General features: G+C 54.4%; 1 protein-coding gene across 14 annotated transcripts; it reads left to right on the top strand.

The window, feature by feature from the left end:
- Positions 1-414: 414 nt before the first annotated feature.
- Positions 415-25,428, top strand: MAP7D1 (MAP7 domain containing 1). 14 transcript variants are annotated; one of them, XM_063608798.1, is made up of 18 exons: positions 415-761; positions 15,552-15,896; positions 16,094-16,162; positions 17,054-17,217; positions 17,954-18,068; positions 19,485-19,595; positions 20,780-20,902; positions 20,999-21,162; positions 21,278-21,423; positions 22,450-22,778; positions 23,021-23,171; positions 23,260-23,398; positions 23,500-23,604; positions 23,841-23,894; positions 24,094-24,136; positions 24,245-24,335; positions 24,453-24,646; positions 24,827-25,428. In XM_063608798.1, the coding sequence occupies exons 1-18, from the start codon at positions 716-718 to the stop codon at positions 24,835-24,837; spliced, it is 2,400 nt and encodes a 799-aa protein (XP_063464868.1). In that variant the 5' UTR covers positions 415-715; the 3' UTR covers positions 24,838-25,428. The 14 variants fall into 14 exon arrangements, with proteins under 14 accessions (XP_063464868.1, XP_063464863.1, XP_034817211.1 ...); XM_063608793.1 differs by having other exon boundaries at positions 24,091-24,136; XM_034961320.4 differs by having other exon boundaries at positions 22,994-23,171.
- Positions 25,429-25,877: the final 449 nt, after the last annotated feature.

Below are 25,877 nucleotides of genomic sequence, written 5' to 3'. Positions count from 1 at the left end.
ATGCCTCCCGACGTCCCCCGGGCCGCTTTGGTTTAGGTGGGTTTGAGCGAGAATTTGGACTCGAAGCTGCCCTCTCAGCCCCAGTGCCAGAGCCCCCAAACTCCAGGGTGGGAAAGGGGAGTCCCAGCCCTGCTCCCCCTCTCCCCCAGTCCCCGCGGCGGGTGAGTCACCCGAGCGCTCCCTACTTAGTCCTCAGGCGCTGCGGCGCGTACCAAGACGCGGACGCAGGGGGAGACAGCTAGCGCGGCGAACTCCTGGAGCCGTGGAACCCGCTCGGCCGTGGCCGTGGGAGAGGCGCCGGGAGGCTGCGGGCGCGGGGCTCCGGGGCGAGGGCGGCGCGAACGGCGCGGACGGCGCGGGCGCGGGGGGCTGGGTCCCGGGGCGCTGCTGGGGTGGACCCCCCCGCCTCGAACTTGGTACGCGCCAGCGAGAGGCCAGGCCCAGCCCGGGCGGTACAATAGGGTTGGGCCGAGGCCGGGACTGGGCCGGCGCCGGGCAGGGAACTGGTTCGCGACCGCAGCCGAGAGACCCCGGGCGACCGGCACCTCCGAGCCTCGCGGGCCACCTGCCTCGACCTTCCCCGGAGCGCCCCCGCCTCCGAGTCGCTACTTGCCGGGCCGGGCCGGGCGTGATGCGCCGCGGGACCCCTGTCCTGGCCACTGGCCGCCGCCGCCGCCGCCGCTGAGACCCCGAGACCCCCAGTGACGCCGCAGCCATGGAGAGCGGCCCGCGTGCGGAGCTGGGGGCGGGCGCACCCCCAGGTATGCCGGGAGCCACGCGGAGGCGAGATGGGGGTAGATGGAGGGGCTGCAGGGCGGCCGAGGATGAGGCCGGCCGGCTGGGCGGGGACCCCTCCGCTGCCGCGCCCTCTGACCACTTGGAAGTTTAAAAATAAAGGCTGCGGCGGCGGCGGCTCCAGGCTCGCGATGCATCCTCTGACAGCTGCCCCCTCCCCCACCCCGGGTGCCGGACGCATCGGGCGTCGGGAGCCGCAGGGACCCCGCGCGGGAGTTGTTGGGGTGACCCTTCTGCCCCAGCTTAGTGCCATCTCAGCTTCCCCGCCCCCACGTCCCTTCCCGATCCACCCCGGGCCTTGAAGATCCTCTTCTACTGAGCTAGGGCTTCCGTCCCCTTCCCCATCCCCCGTGGCACATGTGACCCCAGCCTGAGGGTGTCGGGGGTCCATATTCTCAGGCCTGGGCTCTGCATACCGACGCCTCGGCCTTAGTGCCCGTACCCTCAGGCCCTGGCCCAGACCTCACCCCCACCCCATCCGTCCAGCTGCCGCGCAAAGGGCCTGTTGCTGCTGCGGGCCGGCGGGGAGGGGAAAGGAGGGAGGGGAGGGGAGAGGGAGGTCTCTAGCCGCTGCTGCCAAGTAACCCGCCGGATAAAGGCGAGGGGGAGGGGGAGGCGGCATTGTTTGGGGCGAGGGCGGGAGCTGGGGAGTGGGCCGCCTCCCCTGCAGCCAGGCCTACTCGAGCCCACCCAGCCTGATTCGGGGAGGAGGGAGACAGAAGAAAATCTGCTTCTCCTGCCTGCCCTCCTTCCCAGCCTCTCTGGGCCCGAATCTCCCACTCGAGAATGAGGTAAAGGCTCCAAGCCGGCACTCCCTGGACCTGCCACATCATTCCCCAGCCTGAGGCTTTGATACCTCCCCCCTTACTCTCTTTTTTTCTCTCTTTCTGCCCACACCTTAGACCACCAAAGCTCCCCTCCCCTCCCTCACCCCACCAACCACCAGTGCTCAGGACTTCTGCAAATCCCATTCGGATCTGGGAGCAGCTGATGAGGGGGTGGGGACAGGTTTCTGGTTGGGCTTGGTTTTGGAGGGAGGCGATTTCTCTTTCTTCCTGGAAGGGGAGGGAAGAACATGATTACTGAGGACCCAAGTTCTGTTCCCATTGACTCAGGGGGGAGGTGGCCCCATCCCCACACCCCCATGGAGTCCTGAGCCTAATCCTGTCACCTCCCTGCCCCTTGGGGTGTGGGCACAGGATGAAACAGTTCGCGTGGGTGCGGAGAGCCCAGGATAAGGTGGGGCCGATGGGCTGTGGGTGGGCTCCTCCCCATGCCAGCGAGGATGCTTCTAGGGGACTGTCTGGGTGTGGGACCTGGGAGAACAGGGAGGGGAGGCTACCATCAGACTGGTGGGTTTCAGGAGGCTTGTAGGCTGGGCTGGAAACAAGGGTGGCTGGGTCTGTCCTGGTTTGGCTGAACCTGAGAGGGGACACCCAGGGAGGCCCAGCCTGAGTCCAACCTCAGCTTACTGGCCCTCTGCACCTGAGGGCCTCTGGCACTGGTGTATAGTTGGGGGCCTGAATGGGGGTGGTGACTGGGATACAGAGCCTGAGCTGGTGGCTAGTTTATAATTAGGGTACTTGGGTAGGATGCCTAGACTGAATATGAGAGCATGGGTGAGATGCTTGGCTCTCCTAGGGGCAGGGGGGACGTTCGGTGGGCGGGGAGGGCTGCGTCAGGGGCTGGTGGGCAGACTGCATATAGGCTTCTTGCATTGGGAGGACTCTTCTATACACAGGGATCTAGATGGAGTCACATAAGAACCTGGATCAGGATGGTGGCAGTTCCCCACACAGAATAGTCAAAGGTGACAGGAGTCCTCTGTGGGGCTTTCTGGGAGTAAATGTGCTCACAGCATGTGCCCTGTGATAGTCTGAGGCATGGGCCTGACAATCCGAGAGCATGTGACACGAACCCTGCTCCCTCTGAGTTCCTTTTTGCACTTGGACACTGAGCAGTAACAGGGGGTGGCGTGGAGTAGAGGACAAGTGTGGGGACCACTTTCAGGTCAGAAAACCTGGATGGAAATCTCAGTTAGCCATGTACTGGCTACTGGACTGGAGCAAGTGACTTACCTCCTGGAGCCACAGTTTCTGCCCCTGGAAAATGGGGACAGTGTTGTCAACCTTGTGGGGTTAATGTGAGGGTTAGAGATGATTTAACTCAAGGAATCTGGCACGCAGACACCAGACACCTGCAATAAAGTGTTATTACCATTATTGTGGTTATGCTTCTGCAACCGGTGCCAGCAGGGAGGTATGAAATATAGGGGAGGGTGGGAGCAGGAATTGGAAGTCAATTTGTTTAAGAGTGTAGATTCTGGAATTAAACGGTTTAAGTCTCCACGTCGTAACTTACCTCTGTGTGACCTCAGTAAGTTGCTTAACCTAAGTCTTAAGTTTGCTCATCTGTAAAATGAGAATAATGCTAGAAATTATCTCATAGAGACATTGGCATCCTTAAATTAGATGAAAACAGAAAACACTTAGACTAGGCCCTGGCACATAGCCAGTGCCCAATAAGTGCTAGCCATTTGTTATTTATTTATTTATTTATTTATTTATTTTGAGACAGAGTCTTGCTCTTGTCACCCAGGCTGGAGTGCAATGCCACGATCTCGGCACACTGCAACCTCCGCCTCCCAGGTTCAAGCGATTCTCTTGCCTCAGCCTCCCGAGTAGCTGGGATTACAGGCGCCTGCCACCGCGCCCGGCTAATTTTTGTATTTTTAGTAGAGACAGGGTTTTGCCACATTGGCCGGGCTGGTCTCGAACCCCTGACCTCGTGATCTTCCCACCTTGGCCTCCCAAAGCGCTGGGATTACAGGCGTGAGCCACCACCCCCAGCCTAGCTATTTGTTTTTTGTCATTATTTTTAATTCCACCAGAAGCCTGAGATGTGATTGATTAGAATTGTAGGAGGTAAGTATAGGACAAGAAGGCAGCGGAGAGGGGAGTTCTAGGCAGACATGAGCTAGGGTGTATCCAGGGAACTGAGGGGCCCCATACCTGAAGTGGAACAGTGGGAACAGGAGAGAAGACCCAAGAAACAGGTGCAACCGGCTATCCAGCACACCCATGCTGATGCCCCACCTTATGCCAGCTCGGTGTAGTCTATGTGGACGGCAGAGAAGTGAATCAGATGGAGTTTTGACCCTTGGGGAGCTCTTAACCTGGCGAGGAAGGCAGATGTGTTCACTGCAGGGAAACCAGGTATAATGGTGATAGTGTGCAGTGGGCTGTGCTTGTGGAAGGCTTCACGGAGGAGGCAGCATTTGAGGTGGATCTGAAAGGATGAGTAGACGTTGGTGAGACTGGCGCAGTGGGCTGTGGCCATACATCCAGCAGCCAGCTGGCTGGCACCTCCCAATGACAGCTTCCTAGTCCCTTCCTGGGTTGGTGGGCCCAATAATGAGGCCTCTAATGAGCCCCTAATGTGCAGTCACGCATATGCAAATGAGGTGGAAGGGACACTAGGCCAGCTCAGGTCCCCTTTCCCAACATGATAGTGGGGAAGGGCTGAGGGAAGGGACTGAAAGCTGGGCCCAGACTAGAATGGCCATACTTGAGGGCCATCAGGTCAGGTCTCAGGTCTGACCCAGGCTGGAAGTTAGGCCACAGGCAGCTGGGACCCATGTCCTTAGGTCCCTGCTGGGCCTTGGGGCTAGTGAGGGAGCCAACTAGCCAGACCCAGATAATGCAGCTTTGTTGGCTGGTGGTAGCTCTGCCTGGCACCCAGGGGCACAGCCTTCAGTGTTTCCTCCACCACTTCTCAGCTGCAGCTCTGCCCTGAGGGGAGCAGAGAGCCTGGGAGGGCGCAGGGAACATGGTACTGCTGCCCTTACTAGCGCTCCTCAGCAGTTGTAAGAGATGATGTGAGCCAGGTAGAGACTCCCTGGTGAACCAAGTTATTTCCCATTAATTATCTCTGACTTATTATCTCCTATTCATTAAGGGCCTTCTCTGTGCCAGGCACAATGCTCAGCATGTCACGGGCATTGTCTCATTTGTTCCTCACCACAGTCCCATGAGTAGGGACTAGCATTATCCCCATTTTACAGATGAGGCTCAGAGAGATGAAATCACTTACCTAAAGTCACACAGCTAGCAACTGGCAGAGGCAGGATTTGAACTCAAATATGTCTGACTCTAAAGTCTGTGCCCTAAACTTCTAAGCTGAATTATCATGGCTAAGCTATCCAGTGACAAGGTCTGGCCGGCTTCCCTCCCGTGACTGGCCTGTGTGGGCATCTTGGTCTTGGGGACCCCATAATCTTTTCCCTGGCTGGCAGAGGTAGCCCCAGCAGAGCCCAGGGTCCTCTGGGAAGCCTGCCAGGTTGGAGCCTAAGCAGTTGAACCAGGAGGAAGGCCCCGGACCCAGGTGGTGGTAATAGTCCAGCTGGGGGGGCATCTCCAGGCCTTGGCCTGAGGTTGGGCCTTTGCCTTCGGCATCTGGGCAACAGCCTGGGCAGCCCTGCTGGGGCTGAGGGAGGGATGTGGTGGGGCCCAGGCTGCGGGATGGGGTCATTTCCTGCCGCCTAAAATAACAGGAAGTGGGTGCTCCTGATTGGAGGCTGGGAACAATGGCCGCCAGCCGGGCCAGAGAGCTCCTTCAGATCTGTAGTCTCAGTCGGGTTCCCGGCTTTATCACCCACAGAAGCCGGTGGCCTGGTCCCAGTGCCCCACTGCCCAACTGCTCGAGCACGCTGCCCTCTCCTAGGGCACTCCCTCTCGGAGCCGGCTTAGCTCTGTCCAGGCCAGGGATAATGCTGCCCCCTAAGGGTCCCTCCTCTCCCGGCCCCACAATTAGGCATTCCCCAGAGTTTGCCCTTTCTACCGACCTCCTATTCTCCCAGCCCAGATCTCTCCAGGAGAGGGAACCCAGGAGGCTGTCCCCACTGGGATGCAGGCAGGGTAAAGACCGTCATGCTGATTGGGTCCAAACCCCAGCTTTGCTACTCACTAGCTGTGGAGCTTAAGTAAGTGTCTTAATCTCTGAACCTGTTTCCTCGTTTGTAAAATGGGGTAATAATATCTACCTCATAGGATTATGGCAAAGGTTAAATGAACTAATGAGTTTAACATGTTTAGCTGTGCCTGACAAAAGCATTAGCTGTTGCTCCTGTTAATCGGACTTTCTCTGGGCCTAGGGAAATAATTTGCTCAGAAGGAGCAGAAGTGACCTGGATGACGCTGTATAAATATTCCGGGGACATTGTGTCTCTGTGTGCTGTGTGTGTCTCTGAGGCTTTGTCTGTTTCTTAGAGGAGGTACCTGGCCCCGTACTCTGTGGGTACGTCTGTGTGTCTCAGATATATGTAGAGTTTTGAATCCCAGTAAGTCTGTTTCCTCTGCGTGTGTGTGTGTATGTGTGTGTGTGTGTGAGAGAGAGAGAGAGAGAATATGTCTTGTCTCTTGCCATTGTGCAGGCCCTGTTTACATTGTCTGGTGTCTGTCTCTGTTGTGTGCACGTCTGTCTCCCGTGTGTCTCTGCCCTCTGCCTGCCTCTGTCTTCGCCTGCTCTAGTGTTGTCACCTAGGAATCTGCAGTGAGGGCCAGGAGGGCTCTTGCTAGAGGTGCTGATCTCTGTTCTGTCTTCTCTCGGCCTCATGCCTCTGCCTCTCCCATGCTTCCTGCCTGAGGTGCTGTCTGTGCACCCCCCATGCCACAACCAGCCCTCACCCAGGCACTCCCTCTCGCTGCCCCTGGAGGTGGGCTGTTCTCCCCTACCTCACTTCCCACCTCTTGGGTGCCAGCCTGGGCAGGAGCCTGCCTTCCCTACATTCCTGTGCTCTGAGCTCAGTGCCTGCTTGCCCCACCTGCACCCTTCACTTTTGTGGGGGAAGTCTCCCTGGGGGAACCACGGAATCACTTCCTTCTTCAGAGAACACGCAGGAGCTTCAGGGCGGGGTGATGTGACTGCCTACCAGAAATAGCATGACATAAGGGTTTTAAGGGTTTTGTCATCAGACAACTCTGGATTCAAATCCTACCTCTGACACTGGCATGAACAATCCACTTAATCTGTCTGAGTAAATTCTCTCACCTGTGAAATGGGGGCCATCATAGAACTTTCCTTTTAGGATTGTCATCAGAATCAAATGGGATAGGGAAAGTGCTTGGTTTATGTTAGAGCTGCAGTAAATTAGTTTGGGCCTGGAAACTGGCTGGGGACATGCAGGTTCTGAGATGAACATGACATTTAGTGTTTAGAGAGACTAAGCTTTGGAGCAGCTTGAGGGTCTAAATACACACTAGCTAGGTAGCTTTCTACAGTACCCCCACCCACATATCTACATACCCAGCCACCCACCCACCCATCAGACATTCATTAAACAGACACAGAACTCCCACTCTGTGCCAGGCAGGTCCTGTATAAGACTCTGGGGCTGCAAAAAGGACTAAGACTGAGTTTCTTCTCTTGATAAGCTCTCACACTGACAAGGGCAGGGGGTGGCAGGCAAACAGAAAAGCTAGACTGAGTTATCAGTGTTGTGAGAGGAATATTTGGCCCAACAAGAGTTGTTGGGGTGGGAGGAGGGAGAGACAAAAGGAAAGGACTGCCAGCTCTCAGAGGGTGGAGATGGGGTGTTAGTATTCTGAGACATGTGACAGTCTCTCTGAGGGACTTGGCCCTGATCTTTCTGCAGACCCCAGGCACAGCCCCTCTTGGAGCTCTTAGGAAGACAGGACTTTTTGACCCCACAATGCAACCCACCGCTGCACTTTTGCCCTGCTAATGCTGTTTGTGCCAAGAAATAAATACAAATTATTTGTCTCTTATCTCATTCTTAACAAATACTTCTGGTAGATATTAGTGTAGCAAAATAAAACCGACAGTGGCAAAACCTCACAATCTGGCATAGACCAAAAATAAGATAAAATTAAGTAGCCGAAGGATCATATTTGATGGTTAAAAATGAGAATGATCATAAATAGATTAACCATACTGTATAGAAAACTAACCAAGGAGTTTTGGCTTAATGTGATTTGCTCCACATAACACTGTGCCAATGACATTTCATCAGGGTTGGCATAATTGTGAAGAAAATATTTGTATTCAGGGTCAATAGTGTGCCAGGTCACAAGAGGAGTTCCAGACTTCTTGTTTGCCTCTTGAGAAGTTTTTCTTGTTGAGCTGCTGGAGTAAACACTCATTATTATTTTTATTAACTTCTACCTGTGTGGCTTAGTCCAGGAAGCTGCCCAAACACTATTGAGATGGAGTTGTTTTGCTTTGCTTCTCTTCAAATGTTTATCTTTTTGCTATAAGTTGCCACATAGATATATACTTTTTTTTTTTTTTTTTTTTTTTTTGGAGACAGCGTCTGATTCTGTCGCCCAGGCTGGAGTGCAGTAGTGCAGTCTCAGATCACTGCAGCCTCCACCTCTGGGTTCAAGGGATTCTTCCCTCAGCCTCCCAAGTAGCTGGGACTACAGGTGTGCACAACCACGCCCAGCTAATTTTTGTAGTTTTAGTAAACATGGGGTTTTGCCATTTGCCCAGGCTGCTCCCGAACTCCTGGGCTCAAACGATCTGCTCGCCTTGGCCTCCCAAAGTGCTGGGATTACAGGCGTGAGCCACTGCGCTCAGCCTGGATCTACTCTTTATTAGAGTAAAAATCTCCTTCTATATGCTTTAGGCTAGGGCAGCCTCATAGTATAGCACTTTATTTGTGCTATACTGTTTATTCAAATATTTTATGACTATCTCCGTATACTTGGCACTGTGGTAGCTGCTGGTGATGCAGCAGTGAGCAAAGTAGACATGGCCAGCTCTTGTGGGGCTCCCTTACCTTCTAGGAGGAGGCTGACAATAAGGAAAGAACCATGCAAGGAAGTTTAAAATCATAACAGTGACAGTGTTCCAAAGGCACATGAAACCATGACTATATACAACAAAGGAATTTATCCTAATCAGAGAAGCCAAGGAAGGCTTCCATGAGGAAGTGATGACTGAACTAACATATGAAGGGCAAATAGGAGTTAGCTAAGAAAAGAGAGTATGTGCAAAGGCCCTGTGGCAGGAGGGAGTGTGGATGGTCATCAGCATTAAAGGAAGGTCAGTGTGGCTGGAGTTCAGAGAGCAAGGGGGGAGCAGGGTAGGAGAGGAGATCCAAGCAGTAGGGGGAGGGAGTCAGGAACTTCAGATTATACTGGACTAGTAGGGTGAGTTCAAGAAGGGGAAGCCACTGACAAGTTTCAAGTGGCAAAGAGCACCATGATCAGATTTGCATTTGCTCTGGCTGCTCAGTGGAGCAGAGAGTGGGAATGGGTACAGGCGAGCAGTGAGAGGACTTTGTAGTCATCCAGGTGAGAGCGATGATGGTGGTGATGATATCTGCCTGGGTGTAGTTCATTCATTTCTTCATTCAACAAATAGTTATGGAGCACCTATGTGCCAGGCTCTGTTGGCCCTAGAGATAGACCAGCTAACAAAATAGGCAAAAATTTGTGCCCTCATAGAGATTATATTCTAGCAGTGGGAGACTTAAAATGGTGTTAATGTCTATGGAGAAAAAGAAGACTTGGAAAGAAAAATCTACAGTTGGAACTGGGAGGGAGACTTCAACTGCAGTTTGTAGTTTTATTTAATTTTTTTTCTTTTTCTGAGACAGCATCTTACTCTGTTGCCCAAGCTGGTGTACAGTGGTATAATCATCGCTCACTGTAGCCTCAAACTCCTGGGCTCAAGGTATCCTCCTGCCTTAGCATCCTAAGTAGCTGAGACTACAGGTGTGCACCACCATGCCCAGCTGTTTTTTATTTTTTAGTTGAGATAGGGTCTCGCTGTGTTGCCCAGGCTGTTCTCAAGCTCCTGGCCTCAAGTGATCCTCCCACCTCAGTCTCCCAAATTGCTGGGATTACAGGTGTGAGCCACCTTGCCTGGCCTTTATTTAATTTTATTTAAAATTTTTCTTTTTTTGCTTTCTTTTTTTTTTTTTTTTTTAGAGACAGGGTTTTGCTTTGTCACCCAGGCTGGAGTACAGCAGCATGATCATAGTTCACTGTAACCTCAGTCTCTATTTCAGCATGTCATGATGCCTGGGTAATTTAAAAAAATTTTTTTAGAGATGGAATCTCACTATGTTGTCCAGGCTGATCTCAAACTCCTGGCCTTAAGGGATCCTCCTGTCTGGGTCTCCCAAAGTGTTGGGATTACAGGCATAAGCCACCGTACCATGCCTGCAGTTTGTAGCTTTTTTTTTTTTTTTTTTGGAGACGGAGTCTCACTCTGTCACCCAGGCTGGAGTGCAGTGGCGCGATCTTGGCTCACTGCAACCTCTGCCTCCTGGGTTCAAGTGATTCACCAGCCTCAGCCTCCCGAGTAGCTGGGATTACAGGCACATGCTACCGCACCCAGCTAATTTTTGTGTTTTTTAGTAGACGGGATTTCGCCATTGTGGCCAGGCTGGTCTCGAACTCCTGACCTCAGGTGATCCACCTGCCTTGGCCTCCCAAGGTGCTGGGATTACAGGTGTGAGCCACCGCTCCCAGCCCAGTTTGTAGTTTTAAATAGGGGCTAAGGGAAGGCTCCATTTAAAAGTGACATCAAAATAAAGACCTGAAGGAGGGGAGGGAATGAGGCATGCAGAATCTGGGGGCAGAGAATTCAAGGCAGAGAAACAGCCACTGAGGAAATATTGTTTCCTCAGTACAAAGCCCTGAGGCAGAAATCTCCCCACACCCTTAAGGGACGGTGGCTGAAAAACTGAGCAGGGGGAGAAGAGGAGACAAGGTCGAAGAGGTCAGGATCCTGGGGAGTCCTTAATAGGCTATCATGATGACTTTGGCTTTTTCTTCCCCTCAGATGAGGAGTCATTGCAGGATTTTGTCAGAGGAGTGACGTGATCTGACCTTTTTTTTTTTCTTTTTTTTGAGACAGAGTCTCCTTCTGTCACCCAGGCTGGAGTGCAGTGGCGCTATCTTGGCTTACTGCAAGCTCCACCTCCCTGGTTCAAGCAATTCTGCCCCAGCCTCCTGTGTACCTGGGACTACAGGCGCCTGCCACCACGCCTGGCTAATTTTTTGTGTTTTTAATACAGACAGGGTTTCACCGTGTTGGCCAGGATGGTCTCGATCTCCTGACCTTGTGATCCGCCTGCCTTGGCCTCCCAAAGTGCTGGGATCACAGGCATGAGCCACTGCACCTGGCCAATCTGACTTATTTTTAAACAGAATCACTCTGGCTACTGTGTTGAGAAAAGACCCAGGGGGAACAAAGACTGGAGCAGGCAATCTTTTATTAGAGCTGATAGTAGCTCTGATCCAAGTGATAGAAGTGGAGATAGTGAGAAATGATTAGATTTGAGATCTGTTTTGAAGATAAAGGCAGAAGGATTTGCTGAGAGATTAGACATGGAGTGTGATGTAGTTGTTATTAACTGAGATGGGGAAAATGGGGAGAAGCAGGCTTTTGGGGGAAGATCAGCAACTCAGTTTGGGATGTGTTAAATTGGGGGCATCTTTGAGACACACAGGGGTGTCAAGCAGCTGGGAGTTGCATGAGTGAAACTAGACCTCAAGGGAGAGGCCTGGGCTGGAGACACAAATTTGGTTGTCGTCAGCAGTGATGGTATTTAAATCTGTGAGTCTGGATGAGGTCACCAAGGGAGTGCGTGTGGATAGAAAATAAATGAGGTCCTCCACTCAGCCCTAGGGCACTCCAGCGCTGAGAGGTTGGGAAGTTCAGGCAGGATCAGCAGAGATGACTGAGAAATGACAGTCAGCAAGGTAGAAGGAAAACTAGGAGAATGTGCTGTCTTCAAAGCCAGGTGAAGACAGTGTTTCAAGGAGCAGTCAAATCAACTGTGGCAGATGCAGCTGCATAGTGGCCAAGGAAGATGAGGGATGGAAAACTGCCTGCTGGATTTAGCAGCATGGAGGTCACGGGTGTCCTTGAGAAGTGCAATGTTGCAGAGCAGTGGGGGTAAGGCCTGGCTGAAGCATTTCCTCCTGGCAGAGATGAGGAGACGTGGATATATTCTTCGGGGCAGGTGCTGCTTACCAAGCCCCTGCCAGGTGCCACCGATGATGTACCCGTCTGTACCAACTCCCCATGTGTGCCAACAACTCCATGAGGGAACTGTGGTTACACAGGCTCAGGGATTGCCCGAGGTTCGCCGGGAGCCGAGGTCCTCAGTCAGGCCTGTCAGACTCTGAAGCCTGTGACCTTTCTGCTCCACTGCATCTGATGCCTGGGTGCAGGTTCTTCCAAGCCTCACTCCTCTACCTCCTCCCAGCCTCCTTTCACATAGCGAGTCGGGACCTTGCTGGGGACTCACTGACTGTCTTGCCTGGTGGGTGTGATTTGCCTAGGTGTAGACAAACACCCGCCTACCAGTTTTCCTTGCAACACCTGCAGCACGCACAGGTGCTTGGAGAATGGCAATAAACAGACCTCACCCTCAACCTTCAAGCTTAATACTTACACACCCAGGCTTTGGCTTCAGACAGTCCTGAGTTCAAATCCCAACTCTAGGCTGGGTGCGGTGGCTCACGCCTGTAATCCCAGCACTTTGGGAGGCTGAGGAGGGCGGATCATGAGGTCAAGAGATGGAGACCAGCCTGGCCAACATGGTGAAACCCCGTCTCTACTAAAAATACAAAAATTAGCTGGGTGTGGTTGTGCCTGCCTGTTGTCCCAGCTACTCTGGAGGCTGAGGCAGGAGAATTGCTTGAACCTGGGAGGCGGAGTTGCAGTGAGCCGAGATCGCACCACTGCACTCCAGCCTGGCGACAGAGTGAGACTCCATCTCAGAAAAAAAAAAAAAAAAAAGCCCAACTCTGCCACATACTAGTTCTATGACTCTGTGTGGATCACTTAGCAGGTTGGGCCTTGGTTGCCACACTTGTATAATGGGGATAAGAATCTCTGCCTCTCAGAATTGCGAGGACACAGGGTGCACCACTGTTAGTGAGTAGTAAGCACTCACTAGAGTGAGTAACTGGTTTTGTTGACTACTGGAATTGGTAAAGGAGTTTGCAGTTGGCTGGGAAATAGATTAGCAGTGACCAGGCAGCCATCTCCTGCTGGTATGGGAAGAGATGGGTGGCTTGTCATGTAGCCTAGGAGTTGGTGGAGTTGGAGGGGTAATGGGGAAGACAGGGCCTCAGCTGGGGCTCTTGCCTGGATCCTAGAAAGCTGGATGGGAAGGAATGAGGGAGAAAATAGTGTGAGCCTCAGATAATTTATTGCGTAACACCTATTCCCTCATATTGCCTTCAACAAGGCAGGAGGGTATAATGGGTAAGGACAGGCTCTGATGATAGCTACTGGGTCCAAGTCCAGGCTCCCTGACTGACCAGCTGAATGATCTCAAATTACCTCTTTTTTTTGCTTCATCTTTTTTTACTTTACTGTTCTCCTCTATATGAGGACTCCTTCATAACTATTGTCAGTGAGGATTAAAACTAATAACATATAAGGCCGGGTGCAGTGGCTCATGCCTGTAATCCCAGCACTTTGGGAGCCTGAGTGGGCAGATCACTTGAGGCCAGGAGTTCGAGAACAGCCTGGCCAACATGGCACAACCCCATCTCTACTAAAAATACAAAAATTAGCCGAGTATGGTGGTTCATGCCTGTAATCCCAGCTACTCGGGAGGCTGAGGCACAAGAATCACTTGAGCCTGGGAGGCAGAATTTGCAGTAGGCCGAGATCACACCATTGCACTCCAGCCTGGGCAACAGAGTGAGACTTTTGTCTCAAAAAAAAAAAAAAAAAAAGAACTAATGTGTATAAAAATTCTGAGGCTGGGCATGGTGGCTCATGCCTGTAATCCCAGCACTTTGGGAGGTCGAGGCGGGCAGACCACCTGAAGTCGGGAGTTCGAGACCAGCCTGGCCAACATGGTGAAACGCCGTCTCTACTAAAAATACAAAAATTAGCTGGGCATGGTGGCAGGTGCCTGTAATCCCAGCTACTTGGGAGGCTGAGGCAGGATAATCACTTGAACTTGGAAGGCAGAGGTTGCAGTGAGCCGAGATCGTGCCAATGCACTCCAGCCTGGGCAACAGAGCAAGGCTCTGTCTTGAAAAAAAAAAAAAAAGGCCGGGTGCGGTGGGCAGTGGCTCACGCCTGTAATCCCAGCACTTTAGGAGGCTGAGGCGGGCGGATCATGAGGTCAGGAGATTGAGACCATCCTGGCTAACACCGTGAAACCCCGTCTCTACTAAAAATACAAAAAATTAGCCAGGCGTGGTGGCGGGCGCCTGTAGTCCCAGTTACTCGGGAGGCTGAGGCAGGAGAATGGGGTGAACCCAGGAGGCGGAGCTTGCAGTGAGCCCAGATTGCGCCACTGCACTCCAGCCGGGGTGACAGAGCGAGACTCCGTCTCAAAAAAAAAAAAAAAAGAAAAATGTTTCCTTAGATGAAGCTTCCCACAGATGCTGGCCCTGCTCCCTAAGCAAGTTGGTAGCTGTGTTCCCATTGATCTCCTCAGTGCCTGGATGGTAGCAGCAGATGGCACCAGGGCTCAACATACAGAAGCTTCTGTTTGGGAGACCAGGAGGCTTCATAAGACCAACAGGGAGTGCTGTTTGCTGGCTGGCATGTGGATAGTGCCAGGCACCTTGCTGACATTCCCTACGAGCTTGGGCTTGTTATCCCCATTTTACAGGTATCAAAACTGAGGCTGAGCCAGGCATGGGCCTATAATCCCAGCTACTTGGGAGACTGAGGCAGAAGGATCTCTTGAACTCAGGAGTTCGAATCCAGCCTGGGCCACATAGCAAGACCCTATCTCTTAAAAAATAAAAATTTAAAAAAAGAGACTTAAAGGAACTAACTAGACCCTTGAAAAATTCACTAGCAGCAAGTAGACTTGGGGGGAAACAAAACAAAACAAAACAAAAAAACCTGAGGCTGAGAGAGGTTGACTGGCTTGTCCATGGTTGTCTGCTGGGGAAACAAGCCCTCTCTTCCCATCTCCCTCATCTGACTGACTCTGAAGCCTGTCTCTCAATTGCCCCACATGTGTATATGTCAAATCGTGTGGCTTCCTTACTTCACTTCGATGTCTTTTACAGGATTCCTACAATAGTCATGTCTTAAAAGCAGAAATTTCGGTGTGGCTTGGGGAAAAAAGATTATAAAGTGGACGTAGCTTGTTGCCAATGGAATCTTCAGAGCAAAGCATTCCACTAGAGCCCATACTTACGTCCTTCCTCTTGGTCAGTCCCATGTGCCCAGCACTGGCACCCTCTGTGAACAGACCTTGGGTTGGGCACAGTCACCCAGTAAAGCAGAAAGGAGAGGGAGGCAGACATGGAAACAAATCAGTGCATTTGGTGCACGAATAAGTGCTACAAGCTTGTTCTCAGCTTTTCCAACACACCCTGCTCCATTCTGCCCCTTCGCATATACTCTTCTCTGCCAACACCTCTCCTCCTTGCTTTGCTGACTCCAGCTTATCCTTCGGATCTCAGCTTGGTTGTTACTTCTTCAGCAAGCCCTCCCCATATAGGTTAACTATCTCTGCTTTGCTGCCCCAGACATAGTATTTATTCTCTACTGTAGTTGCCTAGCTATTTGTCTGTCTGCCCTGCTAGAGGGTAAGCGCCACAGAGGCAGGGATCATGGCTATTTTCTCACCATTATATCATGAGTATCTGGAACAGGGCCCGGCACATAGAAATAACTCAAACATAAGTGAATGAAGAAGTCGGTTGAACAAGGGAGAGGGCCACATATGGGGCTGATGACACAGATGAGCAATCTGACCTCTCTCCTCTCTTGTGTTGGTCTTTCAGCTGTGGTCGCCAGGACCCCCCCAGAGCCAAGACCTTCTCCAGAAGGTGACCCTTCCCCCCCACCACCACCGATGTCAGCCCTGGTCCCCGACACTCCCCCGGACACCCCTCCTGCCATGAAGAATGCCACTAGCTCTAAGCAGCTCCCACTGGAACCAGAGAGCCCCACAGGGCAGGTCGGGCCTAGGCCAGCCCCCCCGCAGGAAGAGTCCCCTTCCTCTGAAGCAAAGAGCAGAGGACCCACCCCAACAGCCACGGGCCCACGGGATGCCAGACCTCCTCGAAGGAGCAGCCAGCCATCTCCAACAGCAGTGCCAGCCTCCGACAGCCCTCCCACCAAGCAAGGTGTGTGTAATGACCCCGGCCTGGGCCTAAACCTCTTGGCTCAGGGTCCTGGCCCTGGATCATGCCAACTGAAAGAGTCCTGTTTGCCCTAGAGGAGATAAAGAAAGGATGGGGTGAGGCCCGGAGGGAGGGATCTGAGGCTGACTCCTCTTTGGGGACAGCCTTTTGACCTGTCTGTTCTTGTTCCCTCTGCTCAGAGGTGAAGAAGGCAGGAGAGAGACACAAGCTGGCAAAGGAGCGGCGAGAAGAGCGGGCCAAGTACCTGGGTGAGTGAGCAGGAAGCCTCATCATCTTCTTCATCGTCATCATCAGCATCCTATTAATAACACCAACAGGCTGGGGCGCAGTGGCTCACGCCTGTAATCCCAGCACTTTGGGAGGCCGAGGCGGGCGAATCACCTGAGGTCGGGAGTTTGAGACTAGCCTGACCAATGTGGAGAAACCCTGTCTCTACTAAAAATACAAAAAATTAGCCAGGCATGGTGGCACATCCCTGTAATCCCAGCTACTCGGGAGACTGAGATAGGAGAACTGCTTGAACCTGGGAGGCGGAGGTTGTGGTGAGCCGAGATTGTGCCATTGCACTCCAGCCTGGGCAACAAGAGCAAAACTCCGTCTCCAAAAAAAAACAAAACAAAACAAAAAAAAAAAACCAACACTTCTGCAACACTTAATTATGTGCACTGTGCTAAGAGCAGGACACACATCTAATTTAATCCTCAACCCATTTTGAGGAGGAAACAGAGGCTCAGAGAGATGAAATCATTTGCTTAAGCCACACAGCTAGTAGAGTAGCTGACGTTCAGACCCAGAAGCCTCCTGCCACCCCAAATCCCATGCTCTTAATCACAGTATGTGGACATCTGTCTGGTAGGCCCCCCAGGTCAGATGGGGATCTTGCACTAAAGCATTCATTTCTCCTTCAGCCCTGAGAGCCCATAAGGCCAATGGAGGAGAAATAGGCCTCTCCTGAGTCCTGTCTTCAGTAAGCCTCTCAATTTGAGGGGGTTGTCTCAGACTGAAAGCTCCACCTAAGCAGGCGGGAGAAAGACCCACCCAGGGCATGGGTAGCAGGGCTGGCCACTTGGAGGAAATGTCCTTGGCCCAGGCCTTCTGCAGAACCCTTCACACCGGCCACTGGGCTCCTTTTTCCACAGCGGCCAAGAAGGCAGTGTGGCTGGAGAAGGAGGAGAAGGCCAAGGCGCTGCGGGAGAAGCAGCTCCAGGAGCGCCGGCGCCGGCTGGAGGAGCAACGTCTTAAAGCCGAGCAACGCCGTGCAGCCCTGGAGGAACGGCAGCGGCAGAAGCTCGAGAAAAACAAGGTGCGGGATGGGTCTCCGTGAATCCATGTACACGTGTGCTCACCGTCTGCATACTGGTGCAGTGTGTACACACATCCATGTTCACGGCTCTGCCTTATCTGTGTCTATGTGGTCCTATTTGTGTTCACATCTACAGTTGTGTCCCTGTGTTAGAATATCTGGGCACCTGTACAACTGCAGGCACATTTGCTTCTGAATGTGCCACTGTAGGCCCCTGTAACTGTTTACTGTCAGTACCTGTGTTCGTACATGTACCCCATGTGTCTGTATGTATGCAGGTATGCATCTGTGTGAGCGTGCCTAGCTCTGTGACATGGGTAAAGCCCTAGCTTGAGTGCTGGTGAGGAAATGAAGGAAATGGCCACCTGGCCCTACCTGGGAGGGCCTCAGGCTAGAGGGAACACATAGCCCCAAGGTCAGGACCCTCAGTGCCTGAGATGTGGCCTTGCCTGGGAGCCCCAGGTAGGGGGAGTCCACCCAATCCTCAGAGAATCAACTCATGCACTCAGGAAATGACTCAAGAACAGTGAAAAGCTCCCCAAGAACAAGTTGAAAGGGATCTTGGTCCTTAATCATAGCAAAGATTTGGTAACCTTGGTTACCTGCAATGAGTCAGGAAAAGACTCCAAGGGAAGGGAGTGGGGGAGGCATTGTCACAGGAGGAAGAAGGGCCTCTATCCCAAATTCGATGAATGTTCTGAGTCCACATCTCTCTCTTCTCCCCACCTTCCCCCAGGAGCGCTATGAGGCAGCCATCCAACGGTCAGTGAAGAAGACGTGGGCCGAAATCCGGCAGCAGCGCTGGTCCTGGGCAGGGGCCCTGCACCACAGCTCTCCAGGACATAAGACCAGTGAGTAGGCTGGAGGGGCTGGGGAGTGGGTGGGCAAGGCTGGGATGGCAAGTAAGGGAAGGGAACAACTTCCCTACAAAAAGCTGGTGGCTCCCTGCAGCAGGTGTGCCTTGCTTTATGTGACTTGTGTCTTCTAGAATGGTCTGTAAGCCAAACTGTCCCTTCCCAAGGACTTCCACTATCAAATCAGAGATGGATTCTCTCCATTTGGTTTGCTCTTCAAACCTCTGTCATTTTAGGATTAGCCTTCTTTGCGCCTGTCAATTATTATTAGTTGTTGATACATAAAAGACTTTAATGCCCTACAGACACTGGATCTTAAAGAAACTGTCACTCCTTGTCTCAGAAGGTAGATTTTTGTCTCTGAGTTTTCTCCGCGTAGGGCCACCATGGATTTTGGTCTGATTCTTTGCTGGCATGTATGTACCACTGTGCTTGGATGTCTTTATGCAATGGCAAGTTTCAGTATTTCTAGCTGTGTATCTTCCGTTTATGTGCTCCTGGACCCGTGCATTGTGTGTCTTAATATGTGTTTGCCTTGGCGTGTTTGTGACCTTGTGTACCTCAGTGAGGGCTCCTAAGTCAGACAGACTTGGGTTCCAGCTCTGGCACTTGCAGCGTAACCTTTAACTTCTCGAAGTCTCACTTTCTTCATCTATAAACTGGGGATAGTGATACTACTTGCCCCTGAGGTGGTAGATAGATGTTTGAAGGATCAAATGAGGTCACATGTGTGTGGTGCCCCACACAGTACCTGGCACATGGTAAGCATCAACAAATGTGAGCTGCTACAAATGTCATGATGAGGTTGCTTCGATCTGTTTGTGGCTTGTGTGCATCTGGGTCTGACACACTATCTGTTAGTGTTTGTGTCTCTGTCCCTGTGCATGTCTGCACACGTGTGCATGCCGAAGTATCTGCCACTCTATATGCCTGTGTCTGCATGTCTTTTTGTGATTCTGGATGAATACGTGGATTTGTGCAAGTGACTGTGACTGTGTAGGTCCTGTTTAGGAGGGTTTTTGCATTTATCCCAGTACGGGGGTGTTGTATCCAAACGTCTTGGCTGGGCAGTGTCAGCAAGTGCTAATGCTGGGTGGTTATGGGGAGGGGTTGCAGTACTCAGCCGTAAGGAATGGCTTCCTTGGTCTGGCCAGGAAAGCTGTAGTTTCTCTAGTTTCACTCATCTCCTCCCTTTGTTCCTTCTCCGTCGGCTCCCCCAACCCAGGTTGTCTCTGGTCACCTACCCCCCACCCTCCCTCTCCCAGGGCCAAGGCTGCCTCCTGCTCCTCATCCTAGCCTGCCCACTCCTCCCTCTCCCACCCCGCCCTCGGAGCATCCTGCATGGAAGGCCTCGGTGCCCCCCACTGGCTCCTGCCGGGCCCGGCCCTAATGCCGTGTCTTTTCCCCCTCCAGGTGGGAGCAGGTGCTCCGTGTCGGCAGTTAACCTGCCCAAACACGTGGACTCTATAATCAACAAGCGGCTCTCAAAGTCCTCTGCCACGCTCTGGAACTCCCCCAGTAGAAGTAAGAGAAGGCCCAGCCCTTCCCCCTCCAGAGCCCCTTGTAGCTCCCACCAAGCCTCCTCCAGAGCTCAGCAAGAACACCAGGTCCCTGGAGCCCTCACATACTCCAGGTCCCCATCCCCACTCTACCTTACCCAGGGCTCTGTGCCCCTCGGGGGAGCCGGCATATGGGTCTGGACCCTGAGGACAGAGGTTGCCCTGTAGGAGAGGAGAACAGAGACAAAGCACAATGCCGCAGAGGGCAGGAAGCCTGGCAGGGGCCTCAAGAGCAAGTTGGAGGTGGTGGCTGGGGGTGGGGACAGGCAGGCAGCCTTTTCTGCAACCACAGCCAGCTGGTCTGGGCCAACCTTAGCCAGGTGGCATTGTCCCCATGTGTCAGACTGGCCTGGGTGCTGTGGGGTGGAGGGGTCCCTCATTCTGGCTCCACCCTAGAGGGCCCATGCAATGCTGCCCTCTCTGTCTTCAGAGCCCCAGCCATGGCCTTGGCTGGTCCCAGAGTTGAGCCAACCAAGGTGGCATAGCCCCTGCATTCCCACCATGCCCTGGTGCTCATATGTGAAGGAGCCATGGTGGGAGTTATTTATAAGTTTCTCTTGCATTTGTTTGGTTGCTTTGTTGCCTAGCAACCAAATCAGCTGCTGTACCAACCCCACCTGACTGAGGCTTAAAAATAGCCCAGCAGCTGAGGGGACAGAGCAGGGTGGCCTAGGGCAGGCAGGCACCCTAGCAGCCTCTCCCTGGCACAGGACTGCTAAAAGCTGGGTCAGAGGAGCACAAGGACCCTCACTGTCCTGAATCCATGGGACAGCCTCGGCTGGGTCAGCCCTCTGACAGCAGGAGGGGCAAGACCTTACACTGGGACATGGCAGAGGGCAATTGGGTTTTCTTCCAATCCTGGATGGCTCCTTCCTATATGCGCCGTTCAGGGCCCCTTCACCTGGGGAGCGTTGTTGGCGGGGACCCTCATCCGATGCAGGATGTTGCCCTGGGAAGTGTCTGGTTGCCTGGGTCTGCAGTGGAAGTCCAGATCATAGGGAGGACAAGTGTGGCCCCGGTGTGATTGTGGGGAGAGGACTCCCGGGTGAGAAGCCTTGGCATGGGGATGGTGCCTGGTCTGCCCCCTTGCCTCTTCCTGCCTCCTACGGCCCCCACGGTGACCGGCTTCGCCTGGCCTTCTACCCCCAGATCGCAGCCTGCAGCTGAGCGCATGGGAGAGCAGCATCGTGGATCGTCTGATGACGCCCACTCTCTCCTTCCTTGCTCGGAGTCGCAGCGCGGTCACACTGCCCCGCAACGGCCGGGACCAGGGTAGGGGCTGCGACCCTGGGAGAGGCCCCACGTGGGGCCGGGCAGGGGCCAGCCTGGCGCGCGGGCCGCAACCCGACCGCACTCATCCCTCTGCAGCCGTGCCGGTGTGCCCGCGCTCGGCCTCCGCCAGCCCCCTGACGCCGTGCAGCGTCCCCCGAAGCGTGCACCGCTGCGCCCCCGCCGGTGAGCGCGGGGAGCGCCGCAAGCCCAACGCCGGGGGCAGCCCCGCTCCGGTGCGCCGCCGGCCGGAGGCCTCGCCGGTGAGTGGCTCTACTGGCTCGAGTGGCCGCGCAGGTGGGGACAGGCAGCCTGGAACTGGGGAACGCGGGCGCTGCTGACCTCTACTCTCCTCTTCCGTTCCTCCTTCCCTGCCAGGTGCAGAAAAAGGAGAAGAAGGACAAGGAGCGGGAAAACGAGAAGGAGAAGAGTGCCCTAGCCCGGGAGCGCAGCCTCAAGAAGCGCCAGTCGCTGCCCGCCTCCCCACGTGCCCGCCTCTCCGCCAGCACCGCCTCTGAGCTCAGGTGGGCGCGGGCGGTGCGAGGGACCCTGCCCCTCACCGGGTCATTTATTCATCACCCACAAATATTTGTTGGGCACCCACCTCTAGAATGCAACTTCCTTGAGGGCAGATTCTCTCTGATTTGTTTGAGACAGGATCTCCCTCTGTCACCCAGGCTGGAGTGCAGTGGCACAATCTCAGCTCACTGCAACCTTGACCTCCCGGGCTCAGGCTATCCTCCCACCTCAGCCTTCCAAGTGGCTGGGACTACAGGCGCGCCACCACGCTCGGCTAATTTTTTGTATTTTTGGTAGAGTGGGGGTTTCGCTACGTTGTCCAGGCTGATCTCGAACTCTTGAGCTTAGGTGATCCACCCGCCTTGGCCTCCCAAAGTGCTGGGATTACATGTGTGAGTGTAAGCCACCCCGCCCAGCCTCCATTTTTCTTTTTGTTCGTTTTTGTTTTTTTTTTTTAAGTGTTTTGGTTACTGAAGTACCCCAACACCTAAAATAGTGCCTGGCACCTGGTAACCACTCAGTGAATACCTACTGAAGGGCCAGGGTAGTGCCTCACACCTGTAATCCCAGCACTTTGGGAGACCAAGGGGAGGATTGCTTGAGCCCAGGAGGTCGAGGCTGTAGTGAGCTATGTATGATGATGCCACTGCACTCCAGCCTGGGGGTCAGCCAGATTCTGTCTTAAAAACAACAACAACAACAACAAAACCTGCTGAATGAATGGACCTGTCAGGTAGCACTCAGGGTGCTGAGGGCACGTTGCTGAGCTAACCCAAGCGTGGTTTTTTCTCTTATTAAGCTTACAGGCTATTGGCGGGGGACATACAATAATCAAAGAATCCCACAGAAACATGTCATTACAAACTGGGGTGTATGCTCTAAAAGGGAATGGTGTGTTTCTGTGAGAGCAAGGGGGTGGGGGGCAGCGCTGATGTAGCCTGGGGGAGGGGGCACCTCCCAGAGGAAGGAACAAGTTCTCAGCGTGTGGGTGTGTGTGTCTCCTAACCCTTCCCTTTTCCCTTTTCTCTTAGCCCCAAATCCAAGGCCAGGCCATCCTCTCCCTCCACATCCTGGCACAGGCCTGCCTCCCCCTGCCCCAGCCCAGGGCCAGGCCACACTCTGCCTCCAAAGCCACCGTCCCCCCGAGGCACCACTGCATCCCCCAAGGGGCGGATTCGGAGGAAGGAGGAGGCAAAGGAGAGCCCTAGCGCCGCAGGGCCCGAGGATAAGAGCCAGAGCAAGCGCAGGGCCAGTAACGAGAAGGAGTCAGCAGCCCCAGCCTCACCGGCACCTTCGCCGGCGCCCTCGCCCACCCCAGCCCCGCCCCAGAAGGAGCAGCCCCCCGCGGAGACCCCTACAGGTAGGAATGGAGAGGGGAGGGGTGGGCCGAGCGAGAGAAGCCAGCTTCTCCTGTGTGGGGGTGTGGGCCGCCAGAGATGCCTGAGGACTGGGAGTGGGACACGGAAAGAGGAGACTCCTGCCCTCAGCAGTCCCAGGCCCAGAACACAGGCCGCTGGGAGATGACGGCGGTGCCTGCGTGGGTGTGCTGACGCCTGATCCCGGATCCCCCTCCAGACGCTGCTGTCTTGACCTCACCCCCAGCCCCTGCTCCCCCGGTGACCCCTAGCAAACCAATGGCCGGCACCACAGACCGAGAAGAAGCCACTCGGCTCTTGGCTGAGAAGCGGCGCCAGGCCCGGGAGCAGCGGGAGCGCGAGGAGCAGGAGCGGAGGCTGCAGGCAGAAAGGGACAAGTGAGTGCGCCTCGGGGACTGAGGGGGCCCTCGTGGGCGCTGGAGAAGAAGCAGAGGCCGAGCCTGAGCCGTTTGCTCCGTCCCCCAGGCGAATGCGAGAGGAGCAGCTGGCACGGGAGGCCGAGGCCCGGGCGGAGCGGGAGGCGGAGGCCCGGAGGCGGGAGGAGCAGGAGGCACGAGAGAAGGCGCAGGCCGAGCAGGAGGAGCAGGAGCGGCTGCAGAAGCAGGTGCCCCCGGCGGGCGGGCGGGAAGCGGCTGGGCGCGGGCGCCGCGGGCCGAGAGGGAAGGCTGGAGTCAAGTGCCCCACGCTCATGGGGGTCTTTGGCAGAAAGAGGAGGCCGAAGCTCGGTCGCGGGAAGAGGCGGAGCGGCAGCGTCTGGAGCGGGAAAAGCACTTCCAGCAGCAGGAGCAAGAGCGGCAAGAGCGCAGAAAGGTGTGCGGACCTGGGCGGGGATTTGTGGGCGGGGCCTGGGCAGGGCGGGCCAGGTGGGCGGGGCCTGGGCTTAGAGCGGACGGGACGGGAAAGCGCTGGGGCAAATTCTAGTTCCTGTCCTGGAGAGGGCTGCTATGAGCTGGGAGGCCCTAAGACTCCGAGGCCGGGTCTGGCTGGTGGGAGGTTTAGGATTAGGGGCGGGGCTCGAGCCTAACTGATATGCGGCCTCTAAACAGCGTCTGGAGGAGATCATGAAGAGGACTCGGAAGTCAGAAGTTTCTGAAACCAAGGTCAGAATTCCCCCGAAGGGCAGTGCTGGGCGTGGGGGGCAGGGTGTGAAAAGGAGGCTGCGGAAAGGCATCCATGGCCACGGAGAGCGAGGCTGTCAGGGAGGCCGCTGCGGCCCGGGCAAGGGGAGGGCCGAACTCAGTCCGAAGTGGCTGGGGCCGGCTGTCCCTTGAGCCTGACTGCTCTTCCTCTTCAAAGCAGAAGCAGGACAGCAAGGAGGCCAACGCCAACGGTTCCAGCCCAGGTAAAGCCCCCATTCCTCTCGCCTCCCTTCCCTTTGCCATCCTCCTCCTCCTCCATCCTCACCTCTCTTGCCAGCCCCTGGCTGATGGCCCCTCTTTCCCTGTGACAGAGCCTGTGAAAGCTGTGGAGGCTCGGTCCCCAGGGCTGCAGAAGGAGGCTGTGCAGAAAGAGGAGCCCATCCCACAGGAGCCTCAGTGGAGGTACCAGCTTCCAATCCCAGGGTCCCTGAGCAGGGAGGCAGACTGCAGCTGGAGCTGCGGGGTGGCCTGGGCTTTCCTGGGAGGTGAGGTGCTGAGCCTTGGCCTCTGCATCCACAGTCTCCCAAGCAAGGAGTTGCCAGCGTCCCTGGTGAATGGCCTGCAGCCTCTCCCAGCACACCAGGAGAATGGCTTCTCCACCAAGGGACCCTCTGGGGACAAGAGTCTGAGCCGAACACCAGAGGCACTCCTGCCCTTTGCAGAGGCAGAAGCCTTCCTCAAGAAAGCTGTGGTGCAGTCCCCGCAGGTCACAGGTAGATCTCCTGATTCCTGGACCCAGCTCCATTCCTCCCAGCAGCCTTCCCTGTACTCCTCAGCCCTGCCTTCTCTTCTGGCTCTGCCAGGCACCCTCTCCTGCTCCACCCTGAAGACCCCCAGCTATCTGGGCTTGAGTGCTGTTTTCCCTGACTGTTTCCCTTCCTGTTTTTCCCCAGAAGTCCTTTAAGAGGGTTTGCCTTGGATCCGGGTACAGTTGTGAGGGCTCCTCTGCATCACCTACCAGGATGTCTGGAGGAGAAAAAGACAGAACAAAGATGGAAGTGGCCTGGGCCCCTGGGGGCGGGTCCTCTCTGTTGTTTTTAATCTGCACCTTATAGACTGATGTCTCTTTGGCCGGAGCCAGATCTGCCCCTCAGTGCATTCGTGTGCTCGCACGCGCAGACATCCCTTCTCCCCCATACACACATATACACTCACAGCCTCTCTGGCCTCTTCCCTTGGGGAGGGGCCACCTGTAGTATTTGCCTTGATTTGGTGGGGTACAGTGGATGTGAATACTGTAAATAGCTTGTGCTCAGACTCCTCTGCGTGGAGAGGGTGGGTGCAGGAGGCAGACCCTCCCCCCAAAGCCCCCTGGGGAGATCTTCCTCTCTCTATTTAACTGTAACTGAGGGGGATCCCAGGTCTGGGGATGGGGGACACCTTGGGCCACAGGATACTGGTTGCTTCAGGGGTACCCATGCCCCCTGCCCTCGCCTGGAATCAGTGTTACTGCATCTGATTAAATGTCTCCAGAAATAAAGAATAATTCTGCCAATCCTGCCTGTTCTTGGAGCTGGTGGCGGAGGTGGGAGCAGGTGGCCTCCTGAGTTCTAAGAACTGAAGAAGCCTCGGGCTGGTGGTATTAGTCCTGAACCCCTGCCCTATGGTCTTCCAGTTTAGTCATGAATTCATTCATTTATTTATTCAACAAATACTGTTGCATCTACTCTGTGTCAGGCAGTAGGCTATGCACTGGGGATGCAATAGTCAGAAAGGATGTAATCTCTGTCCTTGTGCAGTTTATAGTCTAGTGGGTGAGTGTCGTGGACACTGTGAGCTGCCCACTCAACATCTATTCCCATTGCCCCTTCCTTATTCCAAATAATCTCTATTCAGGTAGCCATCTTTCTTTTAGATGGCACCCTGTGCTTCAGTGGAGGTGGATCTTAGCTGCAGGGGTGAATCGTGATTGTGACTGGGACCAAAAACAATGGTCCCAAACCC

The sequence above is a fragment of the Pan paniscus genome, chromosome 1 (assembly GCF_029289425.2).
Source record: "Pan paniscus chromosome 1, NHGRI_mPanPan1-v2.0_pri, whole genome shotgun sequence".
NCBI lineage: Eukaryota > Metazoa > Chordata > Mammalia > Primates > Hominidae > Pan > Pan paniscus.
The sequence above is the reverse complement of the archived record's forward strand: the minus strand, read 5'-3'. Positions and strand labels throughout refer to the sequence as shown.

What these genes read in the sequence shown, in the direction of transcription:
- MAP7D1 (XM_034961309.4), top strand. Translation starts at nt 716, where the DNA reads ATGGAGAGCGGCCCGCGTGCGGAGCTGGGGGCGGGCGCACCCCCAG. An exon ending in CCCCGCGGAGACCCCTACAG is followed by an intron (nt 22,779 to 22,993) that starts GTAGGAATGGAG and finishes ATCCCCCTCCAG; the next exon opens with ACGCTGCTGTCTTGACCTCA. An exon ending in CAGAAGTTTCTGAAACCAAG is followed by an intron (nt 23,895 to 24,090) that starts GTCAGAATTCCC and finishes TCCTCTTCAAAG; the next exon opens with CAGAAGCAGGACAGCAAGGA.